The 27,464-nt window shown below is 37.1% G+C and overlaps 2 protein-coding genes across 5 annotated transcripts in view; both read right to left on the bottom strand.

Annotated features, from left to right (window-relative positions):
- Positions 1–8,367, bottom strand: part of ap2b1 (adaptor related protein complex 2 subunit beta 1) — a 31,970-nt gene extending 23,603 nt beyond the window's left edge. For all 3 annotated transcript variants that reach the window (XM_008428683.3, XM_008428684.3, XM_008428685.2), the window contains exons 1-6: positions 8,237–8,367; positions 4,908–4,962; positions 4,653–4,758; positions 4,273–4,408; positions 1,701–1,946; positions 1,381–1,571 (exon numbers count right to left, since the gene is read on the bottom strand). In XM_008428683.3, coding sequence (XP_008426905.2) covers positions 1,381–1,571; positions 1,701–1,946; positions 4,273–4,408; positions 4,653–4,758; positions 4,908–4,944 — 716 coding nt within the window. In that variant the 5' untranslated portion in view covers positions 4,945–4,962; positions 8,237–8,367. The remainder of the gene's footprint in view (positions 1–1,380; positions 1,572–1,700; positions 1,947–4,272; positions 4,409–4,652; positions 4,759–4,907; positions 4,963–8,236) is intronic.
- Positions 8,368–9,324: 957 nt separating this feature from the next.
- On the bottom strand, positions 9,325–26,693 carry mks1 (MKS transition zone complex subunit 1). Of its 2 annotated transcripts, XM_081615751.1 has the most exons (19): positions 26,377–26,693; positions 26,171–26,292; positions 25,993–26,045; positions 22,037–22,204; positions 21,779–21,873; positions 21,528–21,656; positions 21,269–21,373; positions 20,560–20,668; positions 20,423–20,479; positions 20,268–20,310; positions 20,126–20,188; positions 19,369–19,439; positions 19,222–19,291; positions 18,233–18,340; positions 17,759–17,892; positions 17,085–17,167; positions 15,761–15,858; positions 13,406–13,531; positions 9,325–9,613 (listed from the first exon to the last, which is right to left on the bottom strand). In XM_081615751.1, the coding sequence occupies exons 1-19, from the start codon at positions 26,451–26,453 to the stop codon at positions 9,510–9,512; spliced, it is 1,815 nt and encodes a 604-aa protein (XP_081471877.1). In that variant the 5' UTR covers positions 26,454–26,693; the 3' UTR covers positions 9,325–9,509. The 2 variants fall into 2 exon arrangements, with proteins under 2 accessions (XP_081471877.1, XP_008426904.1); XM_008428682.3 differs by lacking the exon at positions 13,406–13,531 and having other exon boundaries at positions 26,377–26,691.
- Positions 26,694–27,464: the final 771 nt, after the last annotated feature.

The following is a 27,464-nucleotide window of genomic DNA, read 5'->3' as shown; positions in this document are numbered from 1 at the left end:
AGAGGAAAGAGTCATAGTTTGGCTCAAAAACAATCTTTATTAAACATGGATTAAGTTAAAGGGGGCCTACTAGGCTTGCTTGAACTGGTTAGGATATGTCTATGGGCTGTGCAACACATGTTCATTACATTTTTTGCACAAAATCATTCTCAGATAATCAGATTTCAGTTTGGTCAGTTCTGCCTATTTTGAGCTCCTTTCAAAATGAATTGTTTTGGGGCCTCTTAAATCCAAATAAGCTGCTGCTGGACACACCTACCCAAACAGATGCACAATTATACAACCATACATCTTTGAAAAACAGAAGTGGAGCCTCCTTCACAACCTACAAGAACGCAGAAAGTGTTCTCTGGATGATAAGTCAATAAAACTCCTGTGTTTTCTAGCAGCCATTGTACAGCACATATAGCCATAAACCCAGCTCTACTTGGGTTGCTCAAGCCCTTTTTGCACTGTAGGGCTTGCGGGATTTTCCCCACTCGGGCAACGTGAGATGCAAAAAATCACCTTGTTCAGAACCTTGGCAACTTCTGATCGCATCATTTGGAAAAAATTTATTTACATTTACCATTAAAATGTTTAGCTTAAGTGCGCTTGTAATCCCAGTGTAGCACAGAGCGCAGATTCATCCTCCAGATCAACTTCAAAACTCTGAGATATTTGACTATGTACAGCCAATGCAGACCAGAAAGTTATGAGATTACATACATTCAGGCTACTGCAGATAAACAGCTCATAATTTAGCTGCATCATTTAATTTTATCATTTATATGCTGTTAGTAGGACCAATGTCAGTGTACGTTTTTTTTTTCCCCATCTGTGGGAAAAAGTTACATATATTTATCTGCTTGATCTGATGACGTGATGTGGATCCTAAATTCAACTTCTTCAATGTTATATTAACCGAAAGAAAAAGGCAATTGAATATGTTATCATTTAAAAACTTACTGGTAAGAATAGATGATGACGAGAATATTTTGATGCCACATGTTAAAATGACACATTGAGAAAATCAAAAAGAAAAAATGCTCCTCTGACCCAGAGATCTGGAAGACAACTTGTCTCTGTCCTGCCCCCGCAGCCAACGCAGTAATCAACAGCTAACTCCAAACGAGCCCTGTCTGGCCGGCCCGGTTGGAACAGCTCTTGGGGTTCCAGGGTGGGACTGGACTGGAAGTGCGAATGCAAAAACACTCAGCCCAGTTTCAAACCAGGCAGGCCTGGGTCGGGCTGTGCAGTCCAAAAGGAGCTTATTGCCAAAAGAAATGACTGAGTGGTTTTTTTAAGCGTTTCTGCTGTTTTCAGAAGCAGCAGAAACCCAAATGTCCAAAATGTGAATTTTGGACAATAGGTCCCCTTTACGGATTTCAGGATCTCTACCTCTGAGCCTCTCGGTCATCCTTGGGGTTGTAGTTGGACAGGCAGTCTAGGATGAAAATCTGTCCCCACTCTGTGCATTCATTGAGGGCAGTCAGTAGCTTGTTGATGTTCTGGGGATTCAGGTCCAGCAAATTGCTGTTAGGGTGAGACTCGCTGATCTCAGACAAAGCAGCAACTGCATTGGCAACAACCTGTGGGATGACAGTCAAGCTTGTAAAACACAGCATTTCATGAATGAAATTTAAACAACTTTATTTGACTGGGCACAAAGAAAATGTAGTCCTCAGTCTATTTATGAAATAAAATAAATGAAGGCCAACCATGGGGTTTGAGTCAGCGATGAGATCCCTCAGAGAGTCCAGGAAACCCTGATCTTCCACCATCTGGGCATTGATGTCATGCAGCTTTGCCACACAAACAGCTGCTGTCTTCCTCACATATGGGTCCTCATCCTTCAGACACTTCCTTAGCGGCTCACACAAGTACTCTGTGATCTTGTCCACCCGTATGCAGCCCATGGTGCGGACAGCCAGGGCCCGGATCAGAGGGTTGGGGTCCTCACAATCCTGTGAAAAGAAATCTCATTTGCTCACACCACATGCGTACAAAACTGTCGATATTTTGCTAATGTAAAAAATAAATAAAAAGTTCTCAATTGTGGTGTTTCCATTAAGTAAGAAAAGTAATTAAAATTACACATAGGCCTGTCACAATAACAAATTTTGCTGAGATTGTCTAAAAAATTATTGCGATAAACGATAATATTGTTTCAAGACCTTTTGACATTGATTTAATGGAAATGATCAGGAAATCGCAAATGCATGCGATTTCCTGCCATAGATAGATGCACTTTATTTTCAAAAGAACACATAACACTGGAACTGATAAACTAAATAAACAAAACAACCAAAAGCAAGAATAAAATGGATTCTCAGTTTCCATTAATAAAAAAATGTACTTGAATAAAAACTAAACATAAAGCCAAAGTGGAAATAAATACTGCATTCAACCAAAAGAGTGCAGATTATGAAGTCTGTATACTATATTGCCTTTCAGTAATCACTAGATTTAAATAGAGAAGATGAGCACAACTGACTACCTAATGCAATAGTTCATACTACGCCATTTTTTTTGCCCCTATTTTCCTCATATGACAATCTTAGAGATAAAGCCGATAATTAAAATGAGGTTGATGGGTTTAATTTATCGTGCGATTAATTGATTTATTGTTTATCACGACAGGCCTAATTACACGTCAATAAGTTTGTTCATGCAATAAGACATTAATAAACACTTAAACATTCCATGCTGACATCCTCCTATCACTAGAGGTGTGCCGATCGATCGGTCACCGATCATTGGCTCTTGTTGCCGATACCGATCACCTGCATCTCATTTCTCAGCCTGCCTGTGCAGCTGGTCTCCTCTTTCCTTCACTCTGCACAAAACGCGCAGCAACAAATCCTAAGCGATGTTGAACTATAACGCACTGAGTGAATGGGGAAGTTTGCGTGTTGCGGCAGAAAATTGAAGCAGGTCAAAATGCATCAACACAACGAAGCTAATACGACATAAAAACAATGTTATACTTGACGGAGTTTGGCTACATCGAGGCTCACTGCAGTAAAAAAGACATATGGAGGATCAGATAGCAGGTAAAGCAGCGCACAGCTACAAACACTCACCCGGATTAGCATGACGGTCAGAAAGCTAAACAAATAACCCGCAAAATGATTTAAGTCTTGGAGCTGCGATGTAAGACGCTGGTTCTGCTCTCGCTGTTGAACCGCTGCTACGCTACAGGTAGTAATATTTCACAGACGGAGCGCCGCTTCTGCTCCACCTGGTAGTGACTCTCACACCGAACCTCTGCTTAAAGCTGCAGCATCTAACCTAAAAATACATTTTACATACGTATTAAAACTTTCGCTGTCCTAACATGAGACAGATAATCTCTAAAAAAATAATCGATCTCCTCCCTGCTCTGCATAATTACTCTGCTCAGTCAGAAACAGCCACTCAGAACTAGCAGTAATCAGCTAGCCGCCATGCTAACAGGAAGTTTTCATTCAGTAACTCTGGATTGTTTATTGTAATGGATCCTGTATTTGCCTTTGAATGTTAAGTTTTATACTTGAATTTTTTTGGCAATGTTGAGAGGTTTTATTTTGGCTCTTTGCATTATTTAGCCTCTTCAGAGCCTCCATATGTTATCAGTCTGTTAAAGATAGTATTATTGATAGCAGCACAATTTGCACAATGCCTGTTTAGTTTAGTTTTCTTCTTGGAAAAAGTTATTAAAAACAAGTTTTTGTCTAAATTAAAGTGAATTCATGGTTCCTTTTTCCACATAATGTAACCGGTAGTGTTTATGATAAAAAAAATTTTTTAAATTATGTGATCGGTTTTGGTGATCGGCCCTCATGGGTGATTGGTATCGGCAGGAAAAAAACCTGATCGGCACATCTCTACGTATCACTATTAGCATCCAGTTACTGATGAAATGACTTGTGTGGAAAAGTGTCTAATTTCCAATGCAGTTTTGTAAAATACACTCATTTTGATACAGCCAAAAAAACTACCTACTCCTAATGCAAAAATGTATTAAAATATGCAAGTTGTTGTTATTTTTTTATTATTTCTGTTTTCATTAAGCAAATGTGTTTTTGTCAATTTGCACAATTATATAGTCAATGGAAACACAGCTACTGTTGGGTTAAAGTGTGTTAAGTTTGTATCCAGAAGGACCAGACACAAATGTAACTGTCCAGAACGTTAGCCTAGTGACATGCACTCTCTCTTGTTCAAGCTAAATTTATATATTTTAATCTTTTCTAATTTTAATCTAAAAGTAAAACGGCAGTGAATGAGATCCCTGTGGTCAAGCCTTACCTTGACAAAGCTGTTCACAGCCATGATGGCCATGTCAGGTTGGCTTTTGGCATAGTTCATCAGGTAGAGGTAGACCAACTTCTTCAGCTCCAGGTTGTCAGTCTGCATGCAGTTCACCACATCTGGGAACAAAGAACTGAGAACAAATACAACTTGGGTTAGATAACATTGATGGCTCAATATTGTTTCTTACATGTGTTATTTAAAGTTAAACAAATGGGATCAAAAGAGCTAAGATATCTTGAAAATAATGGGGGAAAAATGTCACCAGTTTTTCTTCCGAGTTTAATCTTAAAAACTGTGATGACTAGAACTTATTTTAAAATATTTAAATAAGTTCTAGTCACCTAGCCAAAATAACATCCAATCTGCTGGTGTACCTGACATCTTTGCCAACAGTCATGGCAGCGATGACCTTCTTTACTGCCTCTTTCCTCTTCTCTTTCTTCTCATTGTTTAACTCGGCCTTCAGCTCAAAGATCTCCCCTGAAAGATGAATCACATAGACATGAAAGACAATAACTTTTTCTAAAGTGTTCTTTATCTTTAAGTTTAAAGGAAAAGAAGTTTTCGTAGAAAAAAAACAGAACCTTTCTTTAAAGAAAAAAACTGGTTTGATCAAATTTTCTACTCACCCTTTTTGTTGGTAGTGAAATATTTGGAGTCTGTCATGATGATGGTGTTTGTGGTCTGCCAGGAACCCAAAGCAAAGATTAAGAAATCGTTGCAGTTAGTTAATATATAACTAAAAACTTGAGATGCAGTACACAATATATTGTTACCAACATCAGTTGATGTTGCTTATTTTCATCATATTGATATTGCTTCGACAAAAAAAACTTGACCAATATTAATAACTGACAAATCCATTTTTAGTGTTTCAGAGGGGTGAGGGACGACGGTTGGTCATGTGGTTTCTGTCTGGTCATCTGACTGTGATAGTGATGCAGTGCAAGAGTATGGGGTGTCAGGGACATATAAAATACATAAATATCACCCATGACAATGGCAGTACTAATATCAGATATCGGCCCAAGTTTTCACATTGGTTAATTCTTCTTGAAAATTATTTTTAAACCATTGCTTATTTTCAACACATCAGCCTGGAATGGCAAAAACATTTTTATATCATAAATCAGAGTTGGTTCAGCTTCATTCCCCGACATTTTATGCCCAGTAATTTGGAATGTAATATCCAGAAATGAAAATTGAAAAAGAAAATAACAATTGCATTTTAATTGACACATTATGTCCTGTTTGTTTTAGCTGCACTTGATTTGAATGAGTGAATTAGAGGTTTGTCTCTGTACATTAAAAAGTAACTGAAAGGTTCACCAATATTTTATAGATCCATTATTTTAAACATTTATTTCTGTTAAAGGAAGGTAATATGTTAATTTTGACTTATTAGAACCCAGAATTCAGTTAAAATACTACATGGGACTAATTTTAAACCGTTTAATACAAAACCTTCTGACAATCTACACAGGGATGTTAAATCACAAAATGTAACAGCTAAATAAACTGTTTTTAGAGTGTTGTATCCAAGTGTAACAAATTATAGAGAGCGTAACAGAAGGAAAACGTATGTAGAATGCATAACTAAGTAAATAACATGTTATTTTCTCAATTTTGTGGAATTTAGCAAGTACAAATAATTTGGCTAATTCTAACTAAAACAAGATAAGTTTGGTCTGATTTAATTTCAGACTGAGAAAAAAATGTGCGCGTGTCTCTTTATGCCTGGGGTCCCCAAACGTTTTCCTGTGAGGGCCACATAACTTTTTCCTTCTCTGCTGGGGGCCGGAGTCAGTTTGTAACTGAAAAAGTGACGATTGTAGGAGTGCCTAAATGTAAAAATTTATTGTTTTCCATAAAGCACAATCAAATAACATTCTCTGGGTTCTTCACAAAAAAAATCCAGGAAATAACACCATTTATGAAATAAATACTGTATTTTCTGGACTACAGACCGCACACCCAAAGTTTTTTTTTTAAAAACCAGTAAACATACACATATAAGCCGCACCGGACTATAAGCCGCAGATATCTCTGCCGCTCCAGGTTTTCCACAAGAGGGGGGCGGACACCCAAAATCTGAGTCATAACAAGTCAATTGAATATCACATTTATTACGTTGAAAAAGAAAAGTTGCCAAGATTAGATTTAACTGAACTGATTACGGTAGTTTCCGAACAGTAACTGTAACAGTAAAAGTGCTGATCCTTCGTGTTGCTACTAGCATGTGCTAAATGAAAATGGGTGCTTTCTTCTTCTTCTTTAGATTTCAACAGCAGCTTGCATCCATTATTGTTGCACTACTACCATCTATTGGATCCGAATATCTATACCTCAAATTCTCATAATGATCCCAGTATTATTTTTAAAAAATGAAAATCTTCTTTTTCCCCTCAATGCTATTTAACTGATCTACAACATTCTCAAATTTCAATTCCCTATTAAATCCTAATTCTGTTTTAATGGGTGCTTTCTTCTTTTATTTTAAATTTTGACTTCCAATGATTCACTTCCTGCTAAAGAGCCCCCTGGTGGTTGAAGAAAATTTACATAAAAGCTGCACTGGGCTTTAAGCCGCAAGGTTCAAAGCTTAGGAAAAAAGTAGCGGCTTATTGTCCGGAAAATACGGTATATGAAAAAAAATCTAAATGCTCTCTAGTATTGTCCAGGGGGCCGGACCAAATGTGGTGGCGGGGCGGATCAGGCCCGCGGGCCGTAGTTTGGGGACCACTGCTTTATGCGGTGCAAGTAAACTACTGATCTTGACTATTTGTTCTTCCAATATGCAAAATAATTTAACGATTCAACAGATTCAAAGCGAAACAATGTGCTTTCAATGAGACTGCGGCAGACAAAAATATAAATTATTTTGGTAAATAACAACATTGCCACTCAGATTGCTCTCTTTGCTCAATAATGTGGATTGCTTTCCCACATTATTGCACTTTATTGGTACTGCGTCACAGAGATATCAGTTGGGGGGGGAGACGTTGATAACGTTACACCTCACACCTGTCTTTATTAAACGTCTATTTCCCTTATCAGTCCACGCCACTATTTTATCCCTACAGAATTTATCTAGCCACGAATTATTGTGTTCTATGGTTAAAAGGGTTTTAGTTTGTGACATTATTTAACCTTCACGAAATGTCCAGTTCGCAGCAACTTATTCCAACCTCCACACTCCCACCTTGCTAACGTTGGCTAGCTGAGTCGCTGAAGTTAGCGTCTGATTCATACATCAGTAAAGGGCTATTTCGCTGCTTTTAAGACAACGAATCAGCTCTTGTGAACAATTTGAAAGACAACATTATTATTCACTGCTTATAATAGAGTGCTTTGGAGGAATCTGTACGGATTAACAATATTGTGGTTTATAATCAGGATTCCGTCTGAGGTGGGCTAACTGCCAGAAAAGTGTTTCTTTTGTCTTTTCCCAAATATAGATTTTCCACCTCCTGTGATTAAATTATCTGGAAATATAGTAAATATTTTTGACCCAGTTTTGATGATTGCACCCAATGTGCATTTTGATCTGATGAAAAGTAGCCCAAGTTCCTAATAAAAAGAATGAATTAGCCTTTAAGTCAAATTGAAAGCTCCAAATCGTATGTGAACTTCGGCGTGGTTTCTTAGCTACAAGCTAAGAGCACCGCCAGCTCGTTATTTTCAAAACTAGTGACCAAAAGCTTTATGTCACACTGATTTCTTGATTTATTAACTTCTAACCGAGGAGTGCTAAGAGGTTTCAGTTAAAGATTGTGTTAAAATTGACGCAAAACGGGAGGAAAGAAAGCAGCGGCCCAGTTCCCATCATCGCTGCTCCTACTGACAGGACATAATGCTAATGCACCAAGACAATATAGAGCAACACACTGACTGACACAAAAGTCACCAAAATGAAATAGGGTCATAATAATATTTAGCAAAAAGATAAGTTACTTACCTTCTAGAATAAGTAACAGACAAATTTCAATGGGGTGCAGCAGGACGCAGGTTGGTCCCTTCCCTGTTCAGAGGAAGATGGAGAATGGTGCGTTCACAGTCAAGGGGAATCGGATGATTTGTAACTAAAGGGGAAGCCGTCAGGTTTTGTTCAGTTGTTAGCATGCAGAGAAACGTTGTAGCGCCTGTTTATGACAGCAAGATTGTATACAAATACCTTATTTTAAATTAGTAATATTTGATTCTACAAATTAGTAGATTCAACAGTTAGTTAAAGTTTTACTAAATGTTTTTGACATTTTAAACAACTCAAAGATGTTTGTTTCCAAAATCTTTTTCCTTGTTTATTTTTAACAACAGCATTTCTAGTCTGGGCTCAGAGGTACACAGGAATTCTTATCTTTTTCACATTAACCATATTTCTGCTGTCAGACCTAATGTCCCACGGTATTGAACGCAATACTTAAGAAATCGTTTTCATTGGAATGCAAAGTTAGGTATAATTAACAGGGTCAAGTCGAGTTTCTCAATGTTTCAGTTTTTTTTAAATAATAACCTTTAATTAGTAATAGTGTAATCAGTGCACACTCGGATATGGAAAAATAAAGACAAAAATTGCCCCAAGTAAAAAAAAACTGATCTATATTCGGTTGGGAAACAATAGTGTGGTTATATAAGTGTGCATGTCTTTAAATTAATACTTTACTGAAGAACATTTAGCTACTTTTATTACAGCATTCAGTCTTTGTGGGTAGAAGTCTGAGTATTTTTCACAAAAATGTTTCAAATCTACCAAATTGCAAGGTAATTCTCACAGATTTTCAATCAGATTCAGGTCTGGGTAATTCCAAACCTATAACTATCTTCCAGACTTCTATTGTAGGAAGGACAGGTTCTCTTATGTGACCTGCAAACACAACTCAGCTCAAAATTGAAGTCTTTGAGGTTAGATCAACAGCTAATATTGGTAATATGATGTTCATCCTCAGTAGCTTTCCTGCACAACTTATTGAACAAAATACATTTTATGAGACAACAGATTAAAAGTGGCTAAATTCACAAAGAAATAAGTACACAAAGATAAGCAAATGTTTGTGTTTGCATGTTTATTTAACAATACTAGATCCATAATGTTACAAATTGAATGAAAAATGAATGACAAAAATAAAAGAAACTTGGCATTCCTTTGCTTACCAAGCTATTACTCAGAACACATTTGTGTTTCTGTATGCACAGATAATATGCTGGCCCTGCTTTCAGCTTCATTTTGACTCCTATGCAGAGGACTCAGGCTGGAGTTGGGCAGCAGAGTTAAGAACATCTCTTGGAAGACTTTCTCTGGCCTCTTGCAGCCTTTTATGAGCCCTCTGGTAGGCCTCTAAAAGGAAACAAACAGGTGCAGAAAAAAAATCACAATTATTTATTTATTTTGAGCAATGATGTGGTAAAGAGACTTTTCCTTAAAAATTTCAACTGTAAGGACATATTGATGTAAACATGTCCTGTTTCTAAAATACATTTTTTCTTAGATTATTTGAAAAAAATAAAATAAAATAAACCAATGATGCTGTTAGATTTAGGTCTTCAAATCAGATTTTAATACATAGAAAATATGATTAACTACATTGCCCACAACTTCTAGCGCCACAAAATGTCACTTTAAGAGCTAACAGATGTTCACTTTTTGTGCTTGAAGCCTCCAAATGACAGAAACACCTCAACTGGTCTCACAGACCCCACAAAGAGGAGAGGAAACAGAAAAACTAAATTCTTAAATGGACTGAACTTATATAGCACTTTTCCAATCATGTGACCACTCAAAACACTTTACACTAGCAGTGGTTCTTAACCTTTTTTGAGGTACTGAACCCACCAGTTTCATATGCGCATTCACTGAACCCTTCTGTAGTGATGAATAAAATATGATTCCCCCCCCAAATTCAAGACACTAAGTCTTCTTAAACACTAAGTGACACTAAGATCACTAAGTCTTCTTAAGAGGTGGAGTCTCTGAGAACAGTTCTTCAAAATATATTCAGTGTTTTCAGCACAGCTGATCTGACTGTCCAGGAACGACCCAAGGTATTTAAAATTTGCCACAGTTTCAACAGGTTGGCCATCAAGAAAAACTGGAACCACTTTAAGGTCTTTAGATTATTTAATTAGCTCTACATTCTTAAGAGAATGAAAAACTAATAATAAATACAGGGTTTCCCCCAGTGTATTATAAACCTGGCAGCCCGCCATGCTTAACTAGCCCCGCCGCCAGGCTAAGAGTTGCTTGTTTACGTTTCTAGGAAAATTAAAAGAAAAAAAAAGAAAATCATTTTGTTTTGTTTTTTTTTTTGTTTTTTTATTATAAAATAACAAAAAAAAAAGAGACGCTTGCAGCCGGGCTGCAAGCGTCTCTTTCACTCTTAGCATTTCACTAGCAGAGCAGATTTATTCCTAAAGGACAGGTTTATAATAGATAGGTTTATAGTTTATGCATTTAAACCCGATAGTGCGCGGTCTAACCACACAGCTGGCGCCTCTGCGCTTTGCCTCGTGCGTTGCCGCTGCTTTACCTCAGCGCACGCCTCCTTTCACTCAAACTGGGCACAAGCTGACCTGTATGGATGTTTACATCAACTTACTGTGAGGAATTATGATCCTTTGGAGAACTCTAGGTACGAGTTTAAAACCGCCGCGTTAGCTCTGGCTGTGTAGCTCTATGTGAACTGCAGGAATAACTTGTAGCGAATTCAGAGGTGCCGTTGTGAAGTGGTGAGAATGATTTGTCTTTGTGAACGAACAATTATATGCGCCTCAACACGCTACCCAGCATGTGGCTCTGTGTCTGTCTTCCCTGTAAAGTTTATGGCCCCGGTTGGCCGGAGCGTTTGTGGACAACAAGCAGCGCTAACCTCATCATGCAGGTTCAGCCCGGTGAGGAGCTTTCGCGCCCTCCGGTCTAAAGGATCACGCTGATTTTATATAATTTTATAATCTTTTTTTTGTATTATTTTTCCGGTTAAACTTTGCATCAAACCATTTCAAATGCATTGTCTACTTAATGCGCGCAGCAGCAAAGACATCTGAGAAACTCGTGACCGTCAGGCACGGTCGAGTCCCATGAACTCGACCAACCAGAATAGTTTCTGTGAAGATTAAAAACTCAACAGACACAAAATGAAAGAGCTACTAAAGTCACATTAGCCGCATTGAATTAAACCTCCCGTTTGTTGCAGTGCATCAGATTACAGGGCCAGTCCAAGGCTGTATGAGGCCTTGAGCAGAATCTGACTTAGGGGCCCCTTTTGTTGCTAAAACATCAGCACCTTTAACAGCTTCTGTGTTAGATTTAGTGAAATCTAGGACAGGGGGAGTAGTTTAATTGGCCAGCCTAAAAAGCAATAAGTTATAACTGCAGTTTACTAATTTGTATTTGTAAATTCAAAGATTACATTTACAGCATCAGATTGTTGCTATGGTAACAAAACAATCTAACTATGAATATTGTTCTTTGAAGTTTTACAAAGTAAACTTGCCAGCTCCTTAAAATCTTGTATTTAAATGTTAAACAATTTAAAATCATTTAATTTATGTATGCCTAAACAATTGAATAAAATTTAACAGCATTGATAATCTAAATAAACAAGTGTTACATTTATGTATCTGTGGTCTGTTTTAAAATATTAGCGTTTATGGGGCATAAATATATTTAAAAAATAATAATTTTATATATATATATATATATATATATATATATATATATATATATATATATATATATATATATATATAATGTATATATATTTTAAATGTGTGTGTGTGTGTGTGTGTGTGTGTGTGCACACATTTAAAATTTTGCCCCTCCAGAGGTAGTCCTGGCCCCCCTTAATTCCCCCCAACTTTAAATGTCTAGCTCCGCCACTGCCTGCACGATGTGGTAATCTGCTGCACTGCGCAGAGATGCGCAACAAATGGGAGATTTAATTCAATGCTGCTAATGTGGCTTTAGTAGCTCTTTCATTTCGTGTCTGTTGAGTTTTTAACAAAGGAACACATAAACTATTTTGGTTAGTCGAGTTTCTAGACGAGTTTCTCAGATCTCCGGTGGCCGCGCACATTAACTCTGTCTGACTATATGTGGACAAAGCATTTGATACTGTTTGTTGCTTAGTGTAACCGGAAAAATAATACTACAAGTAATAATATAATAATATAAAATCAGCGTGATGCGTGACTGCGAGGAGAGCCCGAAAGCTCCTCACCGGGTTAAACCTGCGCGATGAGTGATTAGCACTGGCTCGTTAACCGCTAACGCAGCGGCTAACCGGGAACACAGACCTAAACTTTACAGGGAAGACAGGGCCAAACGCTGAGCAGCGTGTTGAGATGTAAACACTGCATAATGTTTTGTTCACACATCATTCTCACCGCTCCACAAAGCACCACTGAAAGCGCGACGACAAGTTATTCCTGCGGTTCATGTAGAGCTGCGCAACCAGAGCTAACCAGAGCTAACCAGAGCTAACGCGGTGGGTTTAAACTAGGGCTGTATAAATAAATCGATTCGGCGATATATATCGATATTTTCCGCCCTCGAAAAGTATCGATTTTTCATCCGCGAGTATCGATCCGTTAAACCATATAGGGGTCCATAGCCTTATAGCTCTTTTTAACGTCTAGTTTGTTACGGCGTAGCAGCAAGACTCCGCCTCCCTCAGTCTCACTTCCAACTTGAGCTTAAAGTGCACATTATAAACTACACACCAGTTTTTAAATTGTGTTAATAGACCAAGTATAACCGGAGTTATGCTAAAATTAGTAAACCATATTTTTCGGAATGTCAGAGAAATGTCAAAAGCGCCGCCATTCTCCGGCTTTTCCGGTTATGTGAGAGGGAATGAGCTTCCAAACGTACAAAACAAAACGAAACATTAGACTCCTGTGTTTTTGGAAATGTAAAATCTTCAATAAATAACGATGGGCTGTATTTTGTTGCTGAGAAACGAAGTAAAGTTGCGCAAGTAACCGTGAAAGAGAAACGGAAAGAAGTAGCTGAGCGAACGGAGCAGCTGCAAAAGCAGTGAGATCGCGAAATTAATGCGAATTTCGACTGGTAGCATTCACTTCGTAATTAGTTTTTATCTTAGCGGTTTCTGATCTGTATATAAAGGATTACCTGAAGAATGAAGATGGGTTGATAACATCCGCAGCGGCGCTGTTTTGAGTAGGAAGACGAAGAGGAAAAACCCGCAGCCGGAATCCGCGGCGCAGGGAGGATCTCCATGGTAACAATGCTGCGTAGCTGCAGGGAGTCGATCATTACGGGGTGAGGCGGAGCCACTACTTTAGCAGTTAGTAGTAAACAGCTTACAGCCACGGCTAACTCCGGGAGCCAAGGTAGAAAAGCCTTTTTCCCCATAGTCCAAAAGACTGGATTTGTGGCTGCATTTTTACAAGAAAAAACATAAATGCAATCATTTGCATATTGAGAGTCTACAGAGGCAGATAATCTCCCCGCTCTGCTCCTGGATTACCGTTTAAACTTTTGAGTTTTATGTCAAATCCACATGAATTAAATGACAGAAACTAATTCTCTCACTGCATCTTTGATTCATTTTGTCCAGCTGCAGACTGTTAGACTGTCCAATCACAGTCAGGTATTGTGTAGTTGGTGCTTTTAATCAGTTTTCAGTTAACTAAATTCAAGTCTATGGAACACAAAATGTCACTAAAATCACTGTCCTTCTAAAATCTTTCAGAAAATCGTAAAAATGCACTGAATCGTATCGAATCGCAGCGCTCAACAAATATCGTGATACATATCGTATGATGACAAAAATATCGTCTATCGTATCGCATCGTGAAATTATTGTATTACTACACCCCTAGTTTAAACTCTTACCTTAATCAGTAACTCCTAATAACTAATCATAATTCCTCACAGGGGGTTGATGTAAATATCCATAGCGGTCAGCCTGTGTCCAGTTCGAGTGAAAGGAGGAGCGGGATCCGCGCTGAGGTTAACTTTAGACATCCAGCTGCTGCAGCGCGCGAGGCAACGCGCAGAGACCCAGCGGTGTGATTGGTCCGGCTTTAAATGCATAAACTATAAGCTTATCTTTTAGGAATAAATCTGCTCTGATAGTAAAACGCTCGGAGCAACAGAAACACTTGCAATGCGGCTTAAAAAAGGCAATTTTTTAAATTTTATTTTCCTAAAAAAAAAAAAAACAAGAAAAGCTTAGCCTGGCGGTGGCGCTAGTAAAGCATGGCGGGCCGCCAGGCCTATAATACACTGGGGGAAACCCTGTCTGTACATACATATATATAAACATGTATCCAATATATATTATTCAGTATTAATCATTATTTATTTGTGTTTATATATTTATATAAATATGTATTGATGTTACTAAATAATTTATTAAATAAATTATGAATGGCTGTGTGCTTTGTAATATGCTCAAAATACATCAATATCAGAATATTCCATTCCTATTCTATTGTTATAGCCACTAAGCATATTTTAATATGCTGAACTATGTATTAAAAACATACTTTAATACAATTGTTTATAAATGTAGCTTTGATAGATGATTGAATATGGTTTCCAGTAACAAAAAAGCGTGTTATGATCGATTAAATGCGCTGATACATCATTGTGCTGCTAAACACATAACGCTGAGTGGAGTGGTGGACCGCTCCAAGATGGCCGCCCTAAATCTCGTCAGCGACAATAGGCGAGAGTGGTGGAGAGTACATTGCTTAGCACTGGTTGGTTAAGCAATGTAACGTGATCCTCTGATTGGCTAAGCAATGTAACGTGATCCTCTGATTGGCTAAGCAATGTAACGTGATCCTCTGATTGGCTAAGCAATGTAACGTGATCCTCTGATTGGCTAAGCAATGTAACGTGATCCTCTGATTGGCTAAGCAATGTAACGTGATCCTCTGATTGGCTAAGCAATGTAACGTGATCCTCTGATTGGCTAAGCAATGTAACGTGATCCTCTGCAGCAAGTGATGGCAAAGCGGGGCGTCATCACGACTTTACACAAGTGTGTCTTTACCTCCACGGCAGAGGCTCCACCGAACCCCTGAGACCGACTCACCGAACCCCTGGGGTTCGATCCAACCCAGGATAAGAACCACTGGTTTAGAGTCACATTCACCCAGTCACAAACACACACATTTATACAACATGCAGATCAGCAGGCAGTTTGAGGTTAAGTGTCTTGCCCAGGGTCACATGGACATGTAGCAGGAGGAAGCTGGAATTGAACCTACAACCTTCAGATCTCAAGACAACTACTCTACCCACAGATCCACAGTCACCTATAAATTCTTCTGTTTGATTAAAATGAAATATTACATAGAAATCATCTCTGAAAAATTTGTGTCATCTCTGCTGTCTTTGTACTGACTTAGAAAAATTCTAACCGTTTACGACATACATGGAAAGAGCAGTTTCAGCAACCCAACCACAAATTCCCTAAAATCAAAATTGAAATTCAACGTCAGCAGTTTTTACCCAGAATGCTGCAGACCATTCCCTGCTGGCTAAAACCTCCGAGGTGGTCGACCACTTTCTGTCTTCTCTTCTTCAGAAGAGCAGCATCAGCAAAGGCCCTGAAACCAACAAACCAAATATGCATACATTGAACCAGACATTCAATTATTCATTGGTAAGATTAAAGTGTGTATTACATATAGGAGTTAAATCTGACATTTTGTCATTTTATTTAGACTTTAACAATTTATAATAATAATAATAATAATAATAATAATAATAATAATAATAATAATAATAATAATAATAATAATGGTAAGACTTTTTTCATCTGCATGCTTCTAAATCTCTACTATGTGGAAAATATTTTTCTAGTATTTCAGTGAGATGTTTACTTTGTCACAAATCTAATAATGTGAGTAATTTCTTTAGTTATTGAGTGATGATTATGTTTGCTGTCTTACATGATTCAATGTTCAGTTTTCTTCATGTTAATGTGTCAGCTGGTAGAGCATGGAGTTAAGTAAACAAATGTCATCTTAAGTAATCTGTTTTTTAAAAGGTTGTACATCTTTACATATTTTTTTATATTTCTTTTCAACTTGTCATTTGTATATATGACAATTTAGAAATACATTTTGCAATTATGTGTGATTGAATCAAATTTTTCTTGTAATAAAAAAGCCCACCACCCTTAACAGCCACCTCAATAAAAAATTGTAAAATATCTCTAAATAAAATCATCATTCACTTACTTTTGGCAATATATTTTGACACAGAACATTTTAGAAAAGTCACAATAGAAACATTTTGAAAAAAAAAAAAAAACATTGGTCAAAACTTTATTGACACTCCAACTCACATAAAACAAATGTTTATTAAGCTATTTAAGTACGGGTCACTTATTTTTAAATGCAAATGTAAATTTCAGTGTCCAGGAACTTGAGTAATTTTTTACAATTTAATGTTTCTCTGGGGTATTAATATGATGTAACACCAATTTCTCAAGTAGACCAAAGTTCAACTTGCAATGCAAACAGGTGATAGTGGAGTTTTTAAAAAATCTGCAAAGTTCACTGCTGCAGAACTGCAACAAAAAATGGCATCTCCATGACAACCACTAGACACCATCTCTCCTACTATCCTTACTGTGAATGAATGGAGTTTGCTGAATGCTAATGGGAACAGAGCTGGAGCCATCCATGAGAGTAACATTCAGCTAGTGGCAAAAAACAGTCTACGTAGGCCCGCTTGACCGAAATAACAGAACATTTTTAATATAAAATGTATTAATCAATTGATTCATTCTTCTTTTTAGTTAGTTGGATGTGTGGAAGGTGTTTACCTGGCTTGTTGGATGCAGTGCAGCCTAAAGGTAACACTTCCTGTGGTCTCAGTGCAAAAGCCAAAGCGACTCAACCTCTCTCCCTGAAGCCAAACACAAACATAATATCTAACATTGAGGGCTTTAAATCTTTCATTACTTTTGCAAATGTCTGCATTTGTGTTTTTGAAACATAGACACTTTTAATTTAGAGACAAACATAAATGTCACCGCCACAACAGTTTTTATTAAAACTAGATGAAAAAAGGATATGTTTAGGAAAGCCTGTAGATCCACTTCAATATAATATGTAGTCATTTTCCATAAAATAGGATATGCAACACATATCCTATTTTAGGATATGTTTGTTTGTCAGATTAAAAGTAAATTTTAAAACTAACAAACCTTTAGCAGGTGTTAAACACGCTTAACTAAGCCCATATTTCTGTATTAAAAAGTTTTTTATTTGTCTGATGTAGTATTTTAATTTTAAATGTTGTGTTTTCAATTGCTGAAAGCGAAAAATTATCATGATCAACAGAAATAAAAGCTTGAAAATAACAGTCTTTAGTTAATCTATATAATGTGTTTCACTTAGTGGCTTCAGTTACTAAAATAAATGAACAATAAATAAATGGAAGATATCTCATATGATGAACTGGACTCCATGTGCAGTTTACCAGTTACAAGTCTACCTTAAATGTCCCTGGTACTCTGACGTAGCTGTTGTCTTCAAGTTCTGCAGAACCTCCAATAAAGAAGCGCCTCAAAGCAGAAACTGTCCCCGTCTGAACAGGTCTCCATGTGTGACATGTCACTGTGTGTTTACCTTCCACATATGCAACAGACATTGCAGACTATTAGAACAAAACATTTCACATCTAAATCATATTTTGCAGTAGCTCATTTGTGTTCTGACCTTTAGTTACCAGATTAATTTATCATATGTAGGTTTTGTAATGTTGCACCATCAAGCCAAAAATAAATAAGTAACATTAAGTACTGGTAAAATATAAGCAAAGACTTTCACAAGCTAGTAATTGTAAAAAAAAAAAAGAGAGAGAGAAAAATCCACAAATCAAAAGAAAAGACTGATCTCAAAAATAGGAAATGTTACAAGTTTTGTAGCTTCATAACCTCAGCCCCAGTTTTTAGTGGAGGATTCATACCAGGCATGGCGGGAAACAGTAGATACCCGTAGCCTTCAGTTCGGTAACGCTGCCAGAAGTCAAGGGACAGGACTTTGAAGTAAAGCACCGGCCACTGGGGAATTAATTCTGAAATTTAAAAAAAAGAAGTCTTATTTTTGATATGAACAATTATTAGGTGTTTCTGTATGCTTTGAATTCAGCTAGCATATTTGCTGTTAATACACTGAATGTTGTAAATGAGGGATAAATAAAGGATTATTCTATTCTATTCTATTCTATTCTATTCTATTCTATTCTATTCTATTCTATTCTATTCTATTCTATTCTATTCTTCTATTTCAGATTGGTCAGTCATTGTTTTATAGTCCAGAAAGATGTAGTGAAATTTTGAACCTTTTTAGGACCTTTTATACTACTCCGGATATTGTTTTTACATGAAAACCTTTTCTTTGTGTTTGAAAAATAATCACCATATAAAGAATGTGTATGACTCCATTCTTGCTGAAGCAGGGTTGGGAATAACCTTGTAATTGCATCAAAGTCTAAAAGACAATTTCCTGAGCATGGTTAAAAAGTGTGAGGCTAATGATTCTCCAAAAATAACTGTAGTTGATGTTTTCTGTAAAATTATACATTTTTCTCTTGTTTGCTCACATTATCTTCTTCACCTTACATCTGAAATTTGATGTTAGCAGTTATGATAAAGACAGATTTGTAATAGAACATACAAAACTGCTTAACTATGTTTTATATTTTCAAGTAAATAAATGTGGAGCAAGCATATCAATAATATCCAGATATCCAATCTACATTCTCTATAAAGGCAGTTTTTCAACATCATTTAAAAAAAAATAAAAATTTGTTTGCATGTGAAGGTGAGATGCATAAAGATCAGAAATGTGTTTAACAAAACATTTATGTCAGTGTACATGGGGCAATACTCCTCCATGCTTTAAACCACATTTTTGTGTTGTTTATGCAAGAAATAAAATCAAAGGGCTACTGACCTTCGTTTTCTTTTTCACTCATGTAAAAGGCCTCAAAGCTGAAAGGGTAGCTGAAGAACGCTACGTTTTCCTGTTGACAGATTTCAAATGACAGATTTTAATACATTTCCTTGGTAATTCCCTAAAGTTAATAAATAAAGTGCACACCTTCCCCAATGATTTGGTCCTGCAGGTCTGAGTAACCCCTGACATCGACTGGAACGGTAAACTGGACCAATCTTAAACACATACCAAGTAAAGAATGCAGCAGATAATTCAATATTTAAGCAAAATCTTTCACATGTGGATACAAAAACCAAACTGGGCACAGATGTTCCTAGGAGTCTGCCTTTTTGAGAAAAAAACAAAAAAACACTAGCTACTGAAAGTTTAAAGATAGTCGTCATGATCATTAAGGAAATTGTATTTTTGCACATAAAACATTAGCAGAATCTAACCGCTAAACACAAATACACAAAACAATTAGTGAAAGCTAAAGCTAACCATTAAGTCTCATCTTCTTCCAGTGTGAGACTCGCAAACAGCAAAGTCCTCAGGGTTTGATTTTGCTACATATTATTACTTCACTATTCATACAACTTTTCTAGTTGAATGAATAGGATGACTTCACCAAAAACATCTGATGTGACATAAAGTTAATTCAAGTCATGAAAATGGGTAACGTTTTCTGGCAATAACTGGTTTAAAAGACTAGTAAACCTCAACCATCTTGAAAATTGACCTTCATCCTGAAATTTAAGTGGCTAATGGGAAATATTAGAAAACACACAACCTGAGGGGTGAGCACAGAATTTTTTATGCTTGTATCCAGACTTGAATGATCTTTGCAGTAATATGCTGCTCTAAAAGTAACCTGGTAAAATTAGACCTCAATACGATCAAATACATAGTATAAGTGACTCACTATTTGGCAATTCCATGAAGAAGTTGATGTACAAGTTATCGTATTCAAAGTCGTTAGCCGACACTGGAAAGAAGAAAGATACGTGGCAGCTTCAAAGTCTAAATGTGAATCTCCATAACAACATCCAAACACCTTTCCTCACCTATCTCTCCATGCAGCAGGTAACGTAGGATACCTACAGGAGGCTGCAGGACAAAGCACAGACAATATTTACAAAATATTTTTAAATTTCGGACCGTATGGCCTGAACTGCTCAATCAACAACACAAGCGTTTGTTCTGATAATATGTCTTTTACCATTTCAAAGTCCTGCCCTACAAGGCTGTTGAGGTACTCCTTGTGTCTGTTATACAACTGCAAGCAAACAAAGGAGAATGTATTAATATATCGGTTGTTTGACTCTATGCAGCACATGAACTCAAATAATCTCATACATCTTTGTACATGATCTGCTCTCTCTCTCGCTCCTCGAGTTTCATCACTCTGGATGCGTTCTCCAAAGTTAAGCGCCACACTTCTCTCTTCTCACCATCCGTTACAATCCTGCAAAACAGAACAAGCATCACTCTGACTTTTAGCTGATTGACTTAACATTGTTTCTTCAATGAAATTCTCAGATTTTTAATTTGTTTTGCTTTGCAAAAGTATTCATGCGCCTCCTTCCACATATTTCCCAGGTCTCCAACATGGCTTCTAGCATGGTGGGTTCTAAAAATTAGTTGACTACTGAAGATAAGTGGTTACAATGGATTTAATGAAAGGGTACCAGACTAAAAAGGGTCTCTTCGAGTATTGTTAAATTGTACAGATAAATGTGCGATATTTTTTGACCACTACAACTGTTTTGTACTTTAAAATGCAGTTTGTGCTTGTCATTGTGACAAACCCTAAAAAGAAAAGAAAAAATCTTGCCTCTGTTAATCTTTGTTAATCAAGTGAACGTCATAATTTTTCAATTATTATTTGTACAATTTTAGAAAACCATTCTTCATTTTCTTTCCCCTTTACAATTCTGATCTACTTTGTGCTCATCCATCACAGAAAATCTCAGCAAAACACACTGGAGTTTTTGACAATATGTAGAAAAGATTAAGGGGGGATCCTCCATGTGTTTCCTTTTGCTATGATGTGTTGTAAACTTGCCTGTAGGGCTCTCTGCCTTTGTTGAAGTTGGGTTTTACAATGATGGTTCCACTACCATCGGTTTTTATGGTTGCCAGCAAACACTCATTCTCTTTCTGGCCCAACCTGAGACAGCGGGTGCAAAGAATAGAAAACAACATTCGCAATAGGCACTCTCAGTAAGTTGATTGGTGAAAAGTGGTGATGGTAATATCACTAAGATACTTGAACTTGAAACATATGAGTTTTCAAATATGATGAACATATCTCATAGTCTTACTTTCCAGGTGGGCCCAAGTCACCCATGATGTGCATGGTCTGCATGGCGTTGTTTACCACATGACTGCTCTTGACAAACTCATCTGTGGGATCCCAGTTGATGATTCTTGACTTAGTGATACTACTATCCCTGTAAAAAAAACAGATATTTTTGTAACATTGGACTTTTCACATCCAATTTTTTTCAGGCAGAGATTTGAGCATTATTTTGTTTAATCATTTTATGTTTGCCTGCACTGGATTTTCACCTACATGGTGCGCCTCTCTTGCCGTCTGTGTCTGACACTGGCCATCCTCTCAGCCAGGAAGGTGGGACTTGATTTGGTGGTGGAGACCAAGTCATTGTGCTGTTTTCAAGATGGAAAATAAAGACAAGATCAAAGCCATCAATCAAAAATATCAACTAGATGCAGAGATGCAATTAAAACTAATTCGGAAGAGTATTCCGACTTCTGGAAGAGTATTTCATTCAATAACTATAATAATAAAAAGATAAAAACCAAAATTCACCAGTTGGTGGAGTGAGAAACAGTTGGTGTATCGATCGTGATCAGTGTATGTGAAAATCCTCTGATTGCGTCGGCCCTTGGCCTTGTTGATAGCCCTGATTTCTGCGTGATACTGGCGGTCCAGCGGAGTCTGACAGGCTGCCTCGTTCTGGAACAGTTCCACTTCATACTGGAACCACAGACAGAAACATGAGGTCATGTGGAAAACAATTTGAGACCCTATGATAACATGTGGTTTTTATGGCATATTTGGAAACTGTGATATTTAAGATACATGCCAGCAATACTGAGTACTATAAATAATCAAGAAACTTAAGTCAATGACCATAAAATATTTTGTTAAATGCAATAAAAGTGACAAGGACAGCTCAAGAGTTTAAGGAGGTTTAAAGATGTGTCAATAGATACTCACAAGTGGAGGACATTTAAAGCAACTATCAACATGCCCAGTGGTCCAAACAGTGTTAGTTTGGACACCACAACAGAGGACATGTTTTCTATAAACCAAATACAGAATTAAAATTTAAAAATGAATGGATTAGAACTTAAGGGAAATCATTGAAGTAGCACTGAAGTTGATGATGCACAAAAGATGGAACATGGGTTAAATTATAAAATTACTTTGATTAAATTATACGTTTTTGAATTTTAGAGACTCTTTACAACATAATTTGTAATGTGTAAAACATGTAGAATATTTGATCTGCATGAAATGGTTCATTCCTGGTTGGAGCACTTGATGGTGACGGTGTTCAGCAGCAGTAAGTGGAAGACAAGAACGACTGGCAGTAACTGCCACATGCTGCTAAGAAAAATAACATATTCATATATTTAACTTGTCCCTGTTACCACTTAAAAACAGATGAGTCAGTCAGCAGCAACTCTAACCCACGTCCCTCCTGACCCGTCCTCTAATAAGTGAAATTAAAGCTGCAGTATGTAACTTTTATTAAGGGACAAATTTTTTTTTACATGTTTGTTTAAACTGTCATTATGTTGTGACAGTATTGCATTAGAGATAATCTGTGAAAAATCTATTTCCTCTGCTTTCTCCCAGTGCTAGAAACAACCAATCACACAAAGGAGTTTTAGTGCTGTCAATCACAATCTCATGTGGCTGCTCATCCCTATGCTGCAGCTAGCGCAACCTGTTGTTAATGCTCAGTCTAGTTAGCATAGCTACCAATAAAAGCAGATAAACATTTTTCCTGTAATGATAAGTTGTTTTTCCACCATTAGCACATTAAGTAGCGAGTAAATTAGGTTGATTGACAGCGCTAAGAGCGTCCTAGTGGTTCTGATCGGTTGTTTTGGTCGGAACGGTGCATTACTTTAACCATCCATCCATCCATCCATTTTCTTGCACCCTTGTTCCTTAGTGGAGTCGGGAGGGTTGCTGGTGCCCATCTCCAGCTAACGTTTCGGGCGAGAGGCGGGGTCACCTGGACAGGCCACCAGTCTGTAGCAGGACACACAACCATGCACACACACACACACACACACACACACACACACACTCACACCTAGGGACAATTTGGAGAGGCCAATTAACCTGACAGTCATGTTTTTGGACTGTGGGAGGAAACCGGAGTACCCGGAGAAAACCCACCATGCACAGGGAGAACATGGAGACTCCATGCAGAAAGACCCCAGGCCGGGAATCGAACCCAGAACTTTGTTGCTGCAAGGCAACAGCTGCAAGGCAACAGCTCTGCCAACTGCACCACTGTGCAGCCCCATTACTTTAACCAGTAATCGTAATTAGGGAAGGTGAAGGAGATTGATTGTTTTCACAGATTATCTGTCTCATAACAAACTGCTACATCATGACGGCTTTAACCCTCTTACGACCAACCTGCCGGCGCCTACAGGATTCGGCTTGTGCACTTCCCATTACCGTAATTCAAAAAAATTCCAAAAGTGCAGAAAAGCTGAGACATTGCGCTTTCAGGGTATATATGATACATTACGGTAGTCATGAGGAAAAGTTGTGACATGAGCTTGACCAATCACAAGAAAGATTCTCCGTTGTGTCATATTTGTCACACAACCTACAATGTATCGTAACTCCTGAACGGTTGGCCGCATTCAAAAAATGTAAAAAGTATTAGAAAGTGCATAAAATAAGCCTTTCAACGGTGTATCGCATGTACATGTTGCAGCAGATATTAGAGTAAATATTTTCGTTACGGAATTTCCCTGCGGAGCTTCGTGTTGAATCAGCGGAATATCGGTGAGAGAGACAGAAAACGGCAGAGGACGAGTTAAAATGATGGAAATGTCTGAAGAAAAATCCACCAGACTGACAAAAGATCCCAGAAGGCTGATATCTGAAGGCAGTGAACATGAGAGACCTATAACCAGTTTATGTAAAATATTTGTACAAGCTAACGTTAGACATATGAATGCTGCACAACCATTGGCTAACTGTTACCTCCATCTTGATTCCTGCATAATTTGTTCAATAACTATTTATTATGCTAAAAATAAAATTGTGGTCTTCAAAAATAATGTCCTAAGTAATATTTTTACCTAACTTGATTTTGGCAAAAAGAAAAAAAAAATCACCACCACTTTGCTTCTGCCAAAAGATGAATTATGAGAGTAAAGAAATAAAAACAACAAATCAGCGAGAGTGTCCCCTGCCTCTTGACCACTGGAGACAGGTACCAGCACCCTCTCAACCTGGAATGTGATAGATAAAGTATGGATGGATCCAGAGTGGGATTCTGTCTGCAGCTGGAGAGGAACTGCTTTAGAGCCTACCACAAAAAATGAAAACGCCTGAAATAATTTAATAAAAAACAGGCATAAAAACTTGTAAATTGGAGGCCAGGCTTCACAGTTTTCTCTGCATTTATGTGATATAGTTGAAAGTTGAAATTGTTCATCTGAAATTGTTTGCCCCTGTCATTAGGAAGTTTTTGTTCAGTAATAAACCTGAAAATTTCAATTCCGATTTTTGTTTTTTTTCTCTTTAAACTGTTTGTTCACAATTTTTAATAGACAGAAATGTTAAATAACAATCAAATACTGAAAGCTGGGGTTGTTCTGGAGCAAAAATTCAGACTCATTGCACATTTTTTGAGAATTTTAAAGCCATAAAATCAAAGAAATACCAGGCGGCCCAGTTACAATTATGGTCTTAAGAGGGTATGGAGAAAACATATTTTTTATTAAAGTTATGTACTGCAGCTTGAATAAAATGCAACTACATAGGAATTTTTGAGAAGTATGGATTGCTTCATGTATATTTTGGGTAACACTTTATTTGAAGGGGTGTGAATAAGACTGACATTACTGATATACATTTGTTATAAAAGTATTACTGATTGCACTTTAAAAATTAGGTAACTTTATGTTATTAAAGGTAAAGTTTAAACAGTAATGATTTCTTGGTTAATGTCAAGTTGCCATAACAAAGACATTTTGAATAATGTCAACTTTGTATTAAAAGTGTCATAAGTTACCGAATGACACTTTATGACAACAGTCATAAATATTCATGAAGGCTTATTCATGTTCATGTCTGGTGTTATGTCATGTTTATGACAGTGTCATCTTATTCACACTCTTTAAAAAAAGTATTACCATATTTTGCACTTTGGCTATGACTGTTGCTCGTGGGGAGACATTTCAGTATCTAAAACTAATAGGAAAAATTTAAGCAACCTACTTGCATACTGTATGTGGACTGTTGCATGTAAAATTCATGATCAGTAAATATTGTGTTAGTATCAATATTAGATCAATGAAAGCAAGGCAGTTTCAAGCCTTTAAAATTGTGACGCTTTTGATGGGTCAGACAGACTCAAAAAATTGTAACAGCAGCTGCGTGGGGGGTGGGAGCCAATAACATTTTTTGTCATGGGGCCCACGATTCCTGGCGGCGCCCCTGTTTATTAGACCAGTTGTTGGTTTTCAGGGACAAACAGACTAAACCACTAAAACTTCTACCTGACTGAAGAGTTTCTCCTGCCAGCCAACCACTACCTCCTCTTCATTATCGCCTGTCAACAAAAAACAAAATAGATGCCAAATGACTGGAATCCACTCTCATTACCAGTGACTAAACATCCTCTGATATGCTCTTGACCCATCACTATTTGTCCGTTCCGTAAAGTAGTTACAGTACCTGTCTGGCCCTGTGAGGTGAGAGTCTTCAGTTCAATGTCCTTCCTGCATTTCTGGGACAGAACCTGGTCCTGGAGGTGCTGTGAGAGGACCGCTGTGGAGGTCACCTTCTGTATACGGACTCTGGCGTGCGAACAGAAATGTCAATACCATGGAAACTGATATTTATCAGTTACATTTAACAGCTTTATTCAAGAAGCTACTTACTTTATTTTTAAGTTTTTGATGGCATCCCGGGAGCGATAAACAGCATCTCCGGTGTGTGTGTTCCAGCACTCTGCCATTATCAAACAATCACAGCCATCGGTGTTCTACATTAGGCCAATCAATCCTCATCAACTTAACATTTGCTAACCAGACACATTTTATAGGTGGAAGGTCTATAAACTAAATACTCGATGAGGTAGTTAATCAGCACAGCAGCTAAAAGGAGAAGATTCCGAATGTTCGGCACAGAACACCGTAAAGTAACGGTTGTCGTTTCCATAGAGATTTCAGGTGGGGCTTTTCTTCGTTTAAAGTATGAAGGTTTGCTTGGGATCTGCATTGATCATTACCGCCATCTACTGATCTGGATGAAAATCTAAGAAACGCGAATAAATACGAATAAACAACAACAACAACAACAACAACAACAATAATAATAATAATAATAATAATAATAATAATAATAATAATAATAATAATAATAATAATAATAATAATAATAGAAAATTTAGGATGTAGTGTAATAACTTTATAGATTGTTTTATTGATGCTAAATATTCCCTGAGATATGAGCATATTATTTTTGGTTTTCATGGTAAGTATACAAGTGCAGGCAAAAGACTGGCAATCAATCTAATTATTACATTTGACAAATTTCATATTCAAAAATGTACATTTTCATCATGTTCACCTTTTTTTTTTTTTTTTTTTACAGTTTTGGTTAAGGAAATTGAACTTTATTTATCCACTATTTCCAAGGGTACGAACAAAAAGCTGGAAACACATATGAATGTTGTAGATCTCTGAATATTTTTATTCAGAGATCTGTCATGTCTGTAATAACTGCTCTCTATTCTATGTTTTTCATACCGATGCGTATACTATTGAAATCTTCACCCCTGGGAAACTTTGTAATATTTGTTGTTTCTTTGTTTTTCTTTGTATTTGTAAACAAAGATGTTCATTAAAAAAGACAATAACAAAGAGCTCCTGCCTCTGAAAAAATAAAATAAAATAATAATAATAATGATAATAATAATGATGATGATGATGATGATGATGATGATGATGATGATGATGATGATGAT

The sequence above is a fragment of the Poecilia reticulata genome, chromosome 14 (genome assembly GCF_904066995.2).
Source record: "Poecilia reticulata chromosome 14, P_reticulata-male-v2, whole genome shotgun sequence".
In the NCBI taxonomy this organism is placed as follows: Eukaryota; Metazoa; Chordata; class Actinopteri; order Cyprinodontiformes; family Poeciliidae; genus Poecilia; species Poecilia reticulata.
This window is presented reverse-complemented; position numbering and strand designations above follow the sequence as displayed.